This window comes from Triticum aestivum, chromosome 6A (genome assembly GCF_018294505.1).
Source record: "Triticum aestivum cultivar Chinese Spring chromosome 6A, IWGSC CS RefSeq v2.1, whole genome shotgun sequence".
Lineage (NCBI taxonomy): Eukaryota > Viridiplantae > Streptophyta > Magnoliopsida > Poales > Poaceae > Triticum > Triticum aestivum.
In genome coordinates this window covers 343,409,644-343,423,424 of record NC_057809.1, presented here as the reverse complement: position 1 = coordinate 343,423,424, position 13,781 = coordinate 343,409,644, and the positions used below count along the sequence as shown (strand labels likewise).

The 13,781-nt window shown below is 48.5% G+C and overlaps 1 protein-coding gene across 1 annotated transcript in view; it reads left to right on the top strand.

Annotated features, from left to right (window-relative positions):
- Positions 1-6,133: 6,133 nt before the first annotated feature.
- Positions 6,134-13,781, top strand: part of LOC123127522 (cytochrome b-c1 complex subunit Rieske, mitochondrial) — a 14,188-nt gene continuing 6,540 nt past the window's right edge. Inside the window, exon 1 of the mRNA XM_044547250.1 lies at positions 6,134-6,415. Within this exon, the coding sequence (XP_044403185.1) occupies positions 6,265-6,415 (151 nt within the window). The 5' untranslated portion in view covers positions 6,134-6,264. The remainder of the gene's footprint in view (positions 6,416-13,781) is intronic.

Below are 13,781 nucleotides of genomic sequence, written 5' to 3'. Positions count from 1 at the left end.
GCTGAACCCAATCTTCTTGGGCCCTTCTACAACCTTGAAGGTCTCATCACCCATATCATGGTTCAAGGGACTGTCGTAAATGAGCCTGCAGATGATGCTGACTCAGATGAAGAGCCTGCAGCGCCGAAGCCAAAGAAACTGAAGCAGCCAAAAGCTTCCAAGCCTGCCTCTGCACCAAAAATCTCATGGGCGAAGCCCTTGACCACTGCACCTCCTGAAGACAGTGTGCAGTCTGAAGATTTTTCACGCATCTCCAAGCCCCAGAAGGTCAAGATGCCTCTGCCACACACCGTCCAAGAACTGACAGCTGCTGCCATTCTGTGAAACGATGCCATTGATCTGTCCAGTGATGAAGATCTTGCAGATGACGCTCTTGAGCAACTCATCAAGAGCAAAGAAGAAGCAAAAATATTCAATGATCTGTCTCTCTTTGACGTGACAATCATCCACAACTTCATTGATGAGTGGTTTGACACGCCCAACATCAGCTTCGAAGATCTGCAACTACCCATTGGCCTCAGTGTCGCCTTCCATGGCGCCATTGCTTCAGAGCTAGCTCTCGCCCAGCGCATCATCGAACTGAAACAAAAGATTGAGTATGAAAAGGCTCAGTTCAAGAAGCATATGGCCAAGCTCAGTGTATAAGAGGTGAAAAACTTCAAGATTATGCTACACGAGCTCAAAGAAGCCTTTCCCAAGAAACACGCAGAAGCTCAGGGTTCTCGGGAGCGCATGAAGAGCCTGGCTGACACATGTGTGCAAAGCTACAACGAGGCTGAGAAGCGCAAGGCCCTTGGGCATCCGGGCATTGATCCCAGGATGGCTGCTAAGCAGAAGAAGAAGCCCACTGTGGCTGAACCCAACGCACTAAGGCAGGAAGCAGATCCCATTGTCCTCCCAACTAGCATGACTGGCTCAAAGCCAAAGGCCCGGTCAACCGCTTCAGAGCTGAAGAAGACAAGGAATGCTGAGGCTGAAGCAAGGAAGAGGAAATATCCTGAAGCCTCTGCTACTGCCCCCTCCAAGAAGAAGCGGAAGACCAAGAAGGAACGGGCTGCTCCCACAGAGCCCTTGATTGTTGAACCCATCTCCATGGTTCGCCCTGACGCTGAATCTCAAGAACGTCAACTGACTGTCCATGAGCCTGCTTTCACAGAGGCTCATGAACCTAAAGACTTTTCAGCAGCTGATCCCATTGCTGCTGAAGACATTGGTCACCATGACCATGTTGAAGATGATGCAGTTCTTCATCAGCTCGAGCACCGACAGGTATCATCGCCTGTGCTAACGCACAACGAGCTCATCAGCATTGGTCGTCCTTTGACGCCAATTGCTCAGGATGTATCATGGGCTGATCGCCCACAAGCACAAGAGGAAGAAGACTTTGAGGCCCAGCCAACTCCAACTCCACAGGCATCGCCAGCGTTACGCAGGCTTCGCAAAGGACCAAGGCCTCCAGTCTCTGAGTCTGAAGCTAAAGCTGCTGAAGACATTCCGCCTGCATCAACCGATGAAGAAGAAACCCCAAAAGCTGCTACTCCCCTGTCCCACCAAGAAGCTGTTCTCGAGGAGAACGTGACTGTGACCGACCCTCCAGCTCGTCAAGTGGAGGTTGAAAATCTTGAGGCTGCCACCACCAACACCAATGAAGCCACTGACGCCGTCATGGCTGAAGCTAATGTGGAGCCTTCACCAACCCAAGCACCAGAAGTCAGCGAAGCCACTGATCCCACTGCTTCTATTCCTGCGCCTGCTGGTGGTCCTCAGTTCAACTATCATGTTGAGCACATGCATTAGGTACAGAAGCCAATCCCAAGATTGCCCAGGTTTCCAGGTCCTGCATCAGCACCTGGATCCTTCAATGTCAATGGCTTCAGAGCAGACAACACTTTCTTCAATAGCTCCAGGAACCCCTACTCAAGGGAAAGAATATTATCTGATCAGTTCTGGAGCTATCCGCAGCAAAGCTATTACTCCTGCATTCTATACAATCAAGGTCGCATCTTCCCACACAAGCGTCTTAACATTGAAGCAATAGCTGGTCTGCCCTGTCTGGAAGAAGCTCTGGATTGCTTCAAAGAGGTTGGACTGCTGCCGTTCGTCACCGACCAAGAGCATTGGAATGATGAGTTGCTGCTCCAATTCTATGCCACACTTCACATCCGTGGGTACAACAGAGATCCGAAGACTTGGATCCTGGAGTGGATGACAAGAAACGTTCATCACAAAGCCAAAGCCTTTGACATCATTGAGCTCACTGGTCTACCCACTCCTGGCGATCTCTACGAAACTGGCTGTCAGCTTCACAGTGAAGCTGTGGAGAGCATCTTTCAGAAGTCTGAACCTAACATGAGTCAGATGCTCAGCATGATGAAGCCATTGCCCCAAGATGCTGCATATCCCAAGGAGTTCCTTGTTGAAGACCTTGAGTATCTGCCCAGGACTATTTATCATATCATAAGGCAAACTCTCTAGCCCATCAAAGGACATTCTCCACATGCCAAGCTGGAAGGTGCAATGAAGACCTTGGTCTTCTATATTCTTCATGGCAAATGCTTCAATGCACAGGACTTCTTCATCCGCCAACTTGCTGCATCAGGCTCTGATCTTTTTGGCTTGAAGTTCTATGCTCCATGGATAATGCGGATGATTAAACTCCACTCCGCTATCTCATATCAGCCATCTACTCGCAATCATCGGATCTTTCTGCCTGATGTGGATATGTCTGTTGAAGCCATTTATCCTGAGCCTACCAAGGAACCTCTAAGTCTTCAGAATGCAGAGCATCAAAGTTTTTCTCAGAACATTGAAGGGGTTGAAGCAGTCACTCGTGTGTATCCTTTGGCTGGCACTACACGTGCACCGCATCCTGCTCTCACTGAAGCCACCGATAGCACAACTGCCCAACGACCCAAGAAGCGCACTCGTGTTCCCAATGACCGAGAGCTTCTTGTGGCTCTTCATCAGAAACATGATAGGCATCATGACTGGTTGAAGCGCCAAATGCAAAGCCTCTTGGTGGATGTTAACCGCATTCGCAATCTTGCCACCAAGAATGCCTTTGTTGCACACGAAACCTCTCGACGCACCTGGAAAGGGCTGACGCTAATGTGCTCTGAAGATGATCTTCAAGAGGATGGCTTCTCTGAACGTTTCAAGTTTGACTCCACACCTTCTCGAAGGGCAGTGCTGCGACGAACTCCATCTCTTGAAGACTCTGAGTTCTCTTCCTCTGCTGCAACTGTGAATGCCAGAGTGATCAAGGATGAAGACGATGCCACTTCACCGCTACCTCCTTCAGCACGCTTCGACACTGCTCCAAGCTCTTCTGCACCGCCGAACACCACCGACGACCCTACTGCTTCACCTACTCTTCATGGGAACGAGTAGATGCTCTATGTCTTCAAACCTTTTTGGTCCTTACTGACAAAAGAGGGAGAAGCATATGAGTTTGATAGTCTTCAAGCGGGTCCATATGGGCGGGTGCTTTATATTTTGCTTCGTGTTTACAACTCTCGTTTTGATACATTTGGTTCTTTGAGTTGTAACACTTAAACTCGATGGTCGTCTGCCACTTATTTGCTACTTTGTGATGCGATGATAAATTCCGCATGTGCGACGATAAATTCCGCACTTAGATCATTTTGCAGACGTCCATTTTCCATTATGAATGTCATTATCTTCACATACCTTCACATGCATAGTGGATTGTCATCATAAGTTGAAGAGGATCTCCACAAGCACAACCTGCCATGTGCATTTGCATTCTAAAGCAAGTTACTTATATGCACATCTTCAGGGGGAGCCCTTGCGACTTGTGAAGACAATTCCTTATTCTTTACAATTTTACATATTATATTCCCCGTTAAAAACTTCAACTAGTTTGTCATCAATCACCAAAAAGGGGGAGATTGTAAGTGCATCTAGTGTCACCCCTAGTTGGTTTTGGAGTATTGACGACAAACCTAGTTGAGGGACTGATGTGTTTGTGAGAATTGCAAGATAACACAGGTAGAAGTCACTCATTGATTCGGTTTTCCTACTAGAGATGACCCCTAAAAATGTATGAAGACATTGATGTCAAAGGTGGTATATGAAGATATTCTCATTGAAGACTATGACAAGAGAAGACATCGCATGAAGCCTATGGAGCTCAAAGACCTAGATCTTTTGTAGTTCTGTTTCTTCTTTGTTGAGTCATAGGAACCACCGTACTGTTAAGTGGGGTCCAAGTGAACCAGTCAGAATGACTGAAGTGATGCTTAACCAAAACCTATGTCTTCGAGTGAAGACTATGAGAGCGAAACTTGTCCAGAGTCGGACAAGTCAGCTTTGCTTGTAGCCCAAGTAAAGCTGCCGCTTGAGTTTGAAATCTGACCGTTGGAACACATGTCAGTTCCTTAGTGACCAAGGGTCATTTCGGACAAATCAGGTCGGGTTGCCTAGTGGCTATAAATAGCCCACCCCCCTAGAACCATAAACGGTTGGCTGCTCAGAGTTAGAGTACGGCTTTTGTCGTTTGAGAGCAACCCACCTCGAAGCCTTTGAGAGAGAATTCCTTGCGAGGATAAAGCCCTAACCACCCAGAGCCAAAGAGTGTTAGGCATCACTTAAGTCTTCTTGTCTGTGTGATCTGAAGACTTATTACACTTGAGGACTGTGAATCCTCCAGCCGGTTAGGCGTCGTGTTCTGAGCATCCAAGAGACATTGTGGATTGCCGGTGAACGAAGTCTGTGAAGGTTTGTGAGTCTACCTTGAAGACTTACCAGAGTGATTGGGCGAGGTCTGTGTGACCTTAGCTCAAGGGGAATACGGTAAGGACTGGGTGTCCTAAGCTGCGTGTTCAGGACTGGGTGTCCGGGACGGTGTGTCCTAAGGTTTAAATACCTACCCGCCCTAACCAGACGTACAATTGTCACAACAACTGGAACTGGTCCAACAAATCATTGTCTTCAACGACTCACTGGTTTCATCCCTCCCTTCCCTTTACTTACTTTGGTCCTTGTGAAGTCATTGTATGATTGCACTATCTTTTGTCTTCACTGAGTGACTGCTTGTTTTATTTGGCTTCATAATATATTCCTACCTGATCCTTACTACATTGCTGCTATTAGTCATTGTGCTCTTACTTCATTGAATACTTGACTATGGTTTGCCTAGTGTAGTCTACCTTCCACTGCATGGTAATAGGTTTATTTCTATCGTTTGTCTTTGAAACTTTCACGTTTTGAAGACTTTCATAAAAATCGCCTATTCACCCCCCTCTAGTCGATACAACGCACTTTCACATACAACCACACAATGACGGAACTGAGCAACTGCCATTTCAATAACCCCGCGTCTTGATCTCATGGCAGATGCAGACACGTCGGCATGTATCCTAAGGAGAAGGCCAATGCCTCAAAGTGGCAGAAGTGCCAGGTCCAAGCGTGTGTTGGAGAAAAGCGGCTCATGGCGGCGGAGCTCCGGCACTATGCTTGTAGTTTCTTGCTGCTTGCTGCCGACCCCCCTCCAACTTTACCCCAGACTCTCTCTGGACATGCGCGTCCAACTCAAATCAGCCACACGCCACAGCGAAGTGAAGAACTGAAAAACACATGCAATGGCGGGGGCATGACCGCACAATGTTGCAAACCTGACGTAGTTGTTCGGCCTATACGCACCAACAAGCAAGTGAGCAACACGACGCATGCTGGTACTATGAGTACAAGAGGAGAGGCAGCGAAACAGTCCGCGGTAGCAGACGAGGAAATGAAAGAGAGCATAGTGATGGTCGAGAGTTGTGAATGTTGCAGGTTATGCGTTTGATGAAATGCATGATCGTAGCTGCACTGCACTGGCTCGTGTGATATGGGCCATGTGTTCGAAACCACTCTTAAAACCACCCTTTAAAACTATTAGGGGGTATTGTATCTGGTTTTATATAAATTCTAGGGGGCTAAATATCCGGTTTTAAAGTTTAGGGGGTTATGTGATCGTTCTCTGAAATCTCAGGGGTTATGTAGATTTCTTTCCGCAAATCAATTGATCTTTTTTAAAAAAGAATACACAAGACTTGATGTTTTCTCGTAAAAAAAAGTAAGATAGTGTTTTTTGCAAATGTAACCTTGAACGCGGTGCTTTGCTGCAATTTACTCCTTCCTTTGTTTTCTTCCTTCGTTCGTTCTGGTCGTTTCAGTGAATCGATCTCGCCCACCAAACCCGACCACCCGATCCCCCGGACAGCCGGAGAGCGAGACGAAGCGGCGACGCCTACCGCAACCATGCTCAGGGTCGCAGGTCGACACATATCCTCCCACCTCGCATGGCGCCCCGCCGCGGCCGCCTCCGCCGGCGGCCTCCCTGGCGACGACTTCCCCCGGGACCAGAATCCGCGCTTCGCCATCGAATCACCCTTCTATGTCGCTGCCAGAGGTGCACTTCCTGCCACCCCGGTCTCTCCGTCAATGTCTCCCTCCGATCTGCGACACATGGGGAACCCATCCCTGTTCCTAGGGTTTATAGAGCCAGCGTTGGGCGTGGCCATCTAGTTGCTGATCTATGATAACTGATGTGAGGAGGGTTGTTTAGATATTTTTTGGATTACTCACTCCTTCATGCCCGATTGCCTTGCGAGTCCTCATCTGGTTTAGCGGCTGGATTTTTTTTTAAACTGTCACCCGGGGGAAAGACTCCCCATCTGATTTTTTTTGAGTTTTACAGAGTTAGGTAGTTTTAGAGGAGAAGTAGTCACGCCAAAGAGTAACATGGCCCTTTAGTTCGGCAGTTTTAGCCGATGAGACCAGAGTTACGTCTGAGATTACATTATGAATTACATGCAGTGGATCCACATTGATCCCCTGAAAAACACTCTGTGTTGCGTGCATCCCATATTTTCCAAAGGACTAGGAGGAAGATAAATGGCCAAATGGATGTTGGCAAATGTCTACCAGTTGGGCATGTGAAGAACAAGTGAGCCCTGTCCTCCAAGGCGGCCCGACACCGAGGGCAACTGGCTGAATCCATCAGCGTCTTGCGATGGAGGTTTGACTTGGTGTTGAGCCTATCGAGGTAGAATAGCCATCAAAAACATGTACCCTACTTGGGACCTTTGAGTTCCAGATGTTTGCAAGGTTTGGATCAGCGAGCTGGGAAGCAAACACCTCGTATGGCCCTTTTGCGGAGAAAGGGGAGCCATTCAGTAATGACCACGGGTCCGGATCCGCGGTGAGAAACATCCCACGGTTAAGGTTAGTTGATTAAGCAAATCTAAATCGATCCCATCCAGCATAATTCGATCTAGAATGCATTTTGCTGTAGGTTGTGGGTGAATAAGGCGGGGAAAGCAATGCAAAGTGGCGCAGGAAGTAGCCATCTATATCAAGCCAAAAGGAGGTAGAGGAGTTATACCATTAACTGCTTGTGAAATATCCTGCTTTTGTAAGTGCTTGTAAATGACTCTGCCAAGAAAAGAGGCATTTGCTCCTAGTCCTTATATAGCGGTGAGTATTGAGTAACCCAATGAGGTTTGTGGGCTGGAGGAATTTGAATGCAAATTTCAACATGAGGCAATTGTTTTTGTGCTTCTAAGTTTTCGACCCCAAGACCACTTTGCAACTTTAGGTATATGCACTCCCATGCAACCAAGCATTTAGCACCTGAGAAGGTGTCATTGTTAGACCAGAAGGAAATCCTCCTATGTTTGTCTAGCTCCTAAAGAACGCTCTTAGGAAGGGCAAATCATAGCATTAAGTAAGTGGGTAGGTTGTGAAGCACTGCAGAGAGCAGTATGAGTCTGCCATCGCGTGAGAGAAGCAGCACACGCCATCCAGAAGGTAGATGTCGCATTGGTCAATGACTGGTTGGAAGGTCGCTGGGTGTAATTTGTGCAGTGATAGCAGGAGACCTAATAGGTATCTTTGGGGAAAGGAAGCAATATCAATAGCCAAAATGGCTGCCATGGTAGTCTAAATGCCGTCGTCTACATTGATGGGAATGAGGGTGTTTTTGGAGAAGTTTATATTGTGCCCGGTGACGGCAACAAAGTCATTGACGATTTTTTGTAAGTTGGAGGCAGCATTTGTGTCAGCCCTGGCAATGATCAGCGTGTCACCCGCATATCACATGCTTGCATGATCAAGCATTGTAGCACGTCTAGCCACAATGGTAAATAGGAAGGGGGAGAGGGGGTCTCCCTGTCTAAGACCATTTCTGCATCGGATCCAAGGTCTTGGAGAGCCATTTAGTATGATTGCAATGTTGCTTGAATTCAGCAGGGCTTCAATCCATGCAATCCATTTGTCGGAAAATCCCCTAGTGCGAAGAATTGGGAGGAAAGAGGGCCAATAGAGTCAAAGGCTTTGCTAAAATCTAGTTTTATGGCCATCATAGGTGATTTTAAGGTGCCTTCAAAGATGGAATGGTCACCCTTGTGGTTGGTCGACTTGATGTAGCCGCCGTAGCTTCCTCTTGTCGATGCGCAGCGTGCTCTTCATCTTGGACGTGACAGTCTTCTTGTCGGCACCGTTCTTCATGATGGACTTGGGAGTGCATGAGCATGCTCTTCACTTGTCGTTGCTCTTGAGCTTCATGGTGGCATTGGAATCGAGGCCGATGTGAACTTGAAGAAGATGGTAGCTGAAAGTATGTGCACTTGAGCGTTGTCGTGAAGATGATCTTGAAGAGGAAGATGACTTGCAGTTGTTGAGCATGTTTTCGATGAACTCCATTTCTGCATTCAACTTGGCGTCGAAGTGGTCCACCTTGTCATCAAAGTAGTTCTTTTAGGCGTGTAGACTGGATGCAATTTGCCTTCGCTATCCATAGTGACACTCGGGCAAGAGTTACCTCTTTTCGATCTTGGTGAAGGATCAAGTGATCTGTCAATTGACAGTGTAAAATGAGTGCACTTGGTGGAGCTCGGTAGGGAATTATTGGCACGATTCAAGCAATATGAAGTCCAAGATACGTAAAAGCTGGAAGCAAACTGCAAGGAACACAAAATGCGACATGTTAGAGGTCATGTTGGATAATCCTATCGGACATTCCGATGCTATCCAGAGAGCACTTGGTCAATCGGACATAGGGTTGGACCCTGGGTTGGACTGTCCAACTTGATAGGTTTCAGCAACCTTAGCTTGTTGATGATGATCCTCACTTCCCCTTTGAGTACCTTCTCCTTACTTGAACATCCTCCTTTTCCAAGCTTCCCTCGCGGATGGTGTGGGCACTTGTGCATGGCCTACACTGAATGTTTGTCATTCGGTTCAAACCTAAAGGTAGATAGAATTCACCTTAATACATGTGATGTGCGTGTCCCTTGGCAACGCAGCGAAGGCCATGAGATGACCCTAGGGTGCTTTGCACCATACACCCCCCCCCCTCTCTTGAAAAGAGTTGTCCTCGACTCTAAAACGCCATCACCATGGAGAAGGAAACAACAATCACTATGTACTCAAGAGTGGAACTCATTGATCACTATGCACTCATCATCTTGATGCTTTGTATGGCCACTCTTCAATGTCGCTACTCCATCCATGAGATGTATCATGCAACAATAAGGAAACAACAATGAAAGTGTAGCTCATTCCCAGATCTCGCGCGCAGTTTAGGATGGGATGTGACCAGTGTAATCGGGTTAGGTTGGAGAGGGCAACAATTTGAAATTCCCAGATCTTGCGTGCAGTTTAGGATTCGGCCTAGGTATAGGAGTAGGCCAGGGAGCCGAATAGGGGACCATTGGAGGATTTCCTCCAAATTTTTTTCGAATAGGGGACCGTCGATGAGTTGATCCTAGCAGTGAACATTGTTTTTAAGGCGTCCCTAAGGCGTCGCCTAGGCGACGCTTAGGCGTCAGGGCGCCTTGCGAGCTCGAGGCGTCCACCTTGCCTTATGTACCTGTGTAAGGCGTCCGCTTTAAGCTTTAAGGCGTCCAAGGCGTCTGCTTAGGCGTCCAGGTTGTTGCCTTAGTCCATTTTGGATGCCTTAGCTTGCCAGACAGGCAGGGGAGCTGTTTTAGGGGGGAAACAGAGTTTTGGTGGGAAACAGAAAGGATGTTGGCAGTTGGCACCAACAGGTAAGAGGGAGAGAGAGAGAGAGAGAGAGAGAAACAGCCCCTAATCCGCACACTCCTTGTAACGCCCTCGATGCGGCTATAGCTCCCACGTGTCGAGGCACGACTTAGAGGCATAACCGCATTGAAAGCAATGTCGCAAGTCAGGCAATCATTACAACATCCCATGTAATATATGATAAAAGGGGGAGATAACATAGTTGGCTTACACTCGCCACGTCACATCAGAGTACATAAATAACATCCATCAAACAAACACTCATGGCCCGACTACGGCGCCAAAATAGAAAAGAACCCAACATGCGACAAGGTCCTGAATCGATAACCCCAACTAGGCACCACTACTGATCATCCGGAAAAGACACATAGTAACGCTGAGAGTCCTCGTCGAACTCCCACTTGAGCTCGTAATCGTCACCTGGAGCGGAATCACCTGGACCTGCATCTGGAGTTGTAGTATCTGTGAGCCACAGGGACTCAGCAATCTCACACCCACGCGATCAAAACTATTTAAGCTCATGGGAATGGATAAGGCAAATATATGTGGAGCTGCAGCAAGCGACTAGCATATATGGTGGCTAACTTATACGCAAAAGAGAGCGAGAAGAGAAGGCGAAGCACGAGCGAGAAGCTAAAGGAACATCCTGCGCAAGCATAACTCCAACACCGTGTCCACTTCCCGGACTCCGCCGAGAAGGGGCCATCACGGTAACACACACGGTTGATTCATTTTAATTAAGTTTAGTTCAAGTCATCTACAACCGGACATTAACAAATTCCCATCCGCCCATAACCGCGGGCACGGCTTTCGAAAGATCAATCCCTGCAGGGGAGTCCCAACTTAGCCCATGACAAGCTCTCACGGTCAACGAAGGAATAGACCTCCTCCCAAGACGTTCCGATCAAACTCGGTATCTCGGTAACTCAAGACACTTCGACAGGTTAAAACAAGACCAGCAACACCGCCCGAATGTGCCGACAAATCCCGATAGGAGCTGCACATATCTCTTTCTCAGGGCACACTCAGATTGTCTTAGGTACGGGTAGGCCAGCCCAGAGTTGCCCCTGGTAGCCACCGGTAGCTGACAGGTGGACCAACACTCAGAGGAGCACTGGCCCGGGGGGGGGGGGTAAAATGAGATGACCCTCGGGCTCCGGAAACCCAAGGAAAAAAGAGGCTAGGTGGCAAATGGTAAAACCAATGTTGGGCATTGCTGGAAAAGCTTTAATCAAGGCGAACTATCAAGGGGTTCCCATTATAACCCAACCGCGTAAGGGACGCAACAATCCGGGAACATAACACCGATATGACGGAAACTAGGGCGGCAAGAGTGGAACAAAACACTAGGCGAGAGGCCGAGCCTTCCACCCTTTACCAAGTATATAGATGCATTAAGATAACATAGCATTATAATGGTATCCCAACAAGTAAATAAATGTTCCCACGAGGAACGGCTCCAATCTTCACCTGCAGCTAACAACGCTATAAGAAGGGCTGAGCAAAGCGGTAACATAGCCAATCAACGGTTTGCTAGGACAATGGTGGGTTAGGGGTTCAACATGGCAATTGGGAGGCTGACAAGCAAAAGGTAGGCATCGTAGCAGTGGCAAAGCAAAAGAGCGAGCAAACTAGCATAGCAAAGATAGTAGTGATTTCGAGGGTATGATCATCTTGCCTGCACAGTTGTCAGAGTTGACTGGATCCTCACAAGCAAACTCAACGGTCTCCTCGGTAGCGAACTCGTCTCCCGGCTCTACCCAACAAGACAAACAAGCAACAAGGATACAATCAACCACGGGCAAGACCAAGCAATATGATGAAATGACGATATGCTATGCGGGATGCGATGCGGGATGCAAAATGCAAGATATGACAGGAAATGCATGAACCTGGCATCAACTTGGGAAACCAAGTGTGCCACTGGATATAGGGGATGAAATCGCTTGAAAACGATATAAAGATCATAGGAATCGGAGCTACGGTTTAGAAATGGCAAGCGTTTTAAGATACGACACCGGTCTGCGATTTACAGCAAGTAGGCATCTAAATGCAACGAAATGAACATGCTACAGCCACCAAACATGAAAACAAAATACATGGCAGTGATGCACACAAGATGGTTGACAAAACACTAGCACTGAGCCATAGGCAAATTCATCCATTAAGAGGTTCAAACAAGCATGGCTAAAACGCAAATGCAAAACAGATTTCAGACTTAGTGAAATTAACACTAATCTGAAATTTCAGATCACGATGCTCTCTTCGGAGCAGCAAAACAACATGATAGAAAACCTGATCATGACAAGTAAGAACATGGCATGGAGCTACTCAACAAGCTTAATAAAACACCCAAAGTGACCTGGGGCCAAAAGGGTTCACAAAATACTCTACCGAGCTCATGAACATCGCTCGAACACAATCAGTTTTCAGACTTAGTGAAAACTGAGACACGCTGAAATATGACTCACGAAGGCATGTAAACGAGCTCGATGCACTCACTACGGTGCAAGTCATGGCAAGGAAAGCATATAACCAGCAAGAAGGCACAAAGTGCTAGCTACACATGGCAAGAACGAAGGCATAGCATGCACGGAACACTAACGGTAGCCTCGGCAAAATCGCAAACAAGTTGACGATCTGCCCAGATTAACAACGAAGCAAAAGTTGAGCTCGATTGAGTCAACCTAGAACACTCCACAAATGCCAACAAAGACATGGATGGATAGAGCATAACTTAAATATCAAAACTCCCTTACTGATCATCCTCAAAAGAGGCACGGATCACTAGGAAACAAGCTGGACATATAGCATCATGAACTAAAATATCCCAGACTTAGTGAAAATCACTAAGTCCCTGAAATCTGCAATCTCAGGTACCTCTCTTCGCAAGCTTGCACAAGACAACACACACATCCTAAAAATGCATGGGTGGCACCTCTGGAAAGAAGACAAAATGCTTCACAATTCATCCCAAAGGGGCACAGGCATATCATGCACGAATTAAACATGACAAAAATGACAAAAGTGCATGATGAACTAACGGATCTGCAATTTAACTCACGAAGCCTCCTTCTAATAGCATTTTGGGTATCAAGATGACCTCAAATGCGAATGATGCAATGGAATGAAATGATGTACATGTCGAGACGAAGATTTTGATATATCATATGCCCAAAACGGAGCTACGGTTGCGGAGATACAAGCAGTCAAAGATAGCACGAAAATTAGGGTTTCGGGGGAGAGAAGTCAACCGAAAACTCAGATCCAGATCGGGATCTCGCGGGTACTGTTCACCGGCGCGTTTCCCGAGGATGACCAGCGCCGGAGCTCGTCGGTGCCGGCCGGAGTGGGGGAAGAGGAGGCCGGGGTGAGGGAGAGGAGGCCGGGCGGCGCCGGAGGAGGAGGCGGCGACCGCGGGCGGCGGCGTCCGGGGCGGCGCCGGCCGGTGGCGGGCGGCGGGGCCCGGCGCGGCGGCGGCCGGTGCGGTGGTGGCGACGGCGTCCCGCGGCGGCGCCGGTCGCCGGAGGCGCGGAAGGCGGCGGCGCTCGGGGAAGGAGGAGGCGCGGGGGCGCGGGCTCGCGGGGGCTCCCCGTGGGCCTGGCGGGCCCGGCGGCGGCGATGTGGGCGCGGCCCACGTGGCGGCGCGCGAGTGGGTGCGGCGGCGGGGCGGACAACGTCCGGCGCGGGCGGACACGTCCGGCCCGGCGCGGGGGAAGAGGATCTGTTTT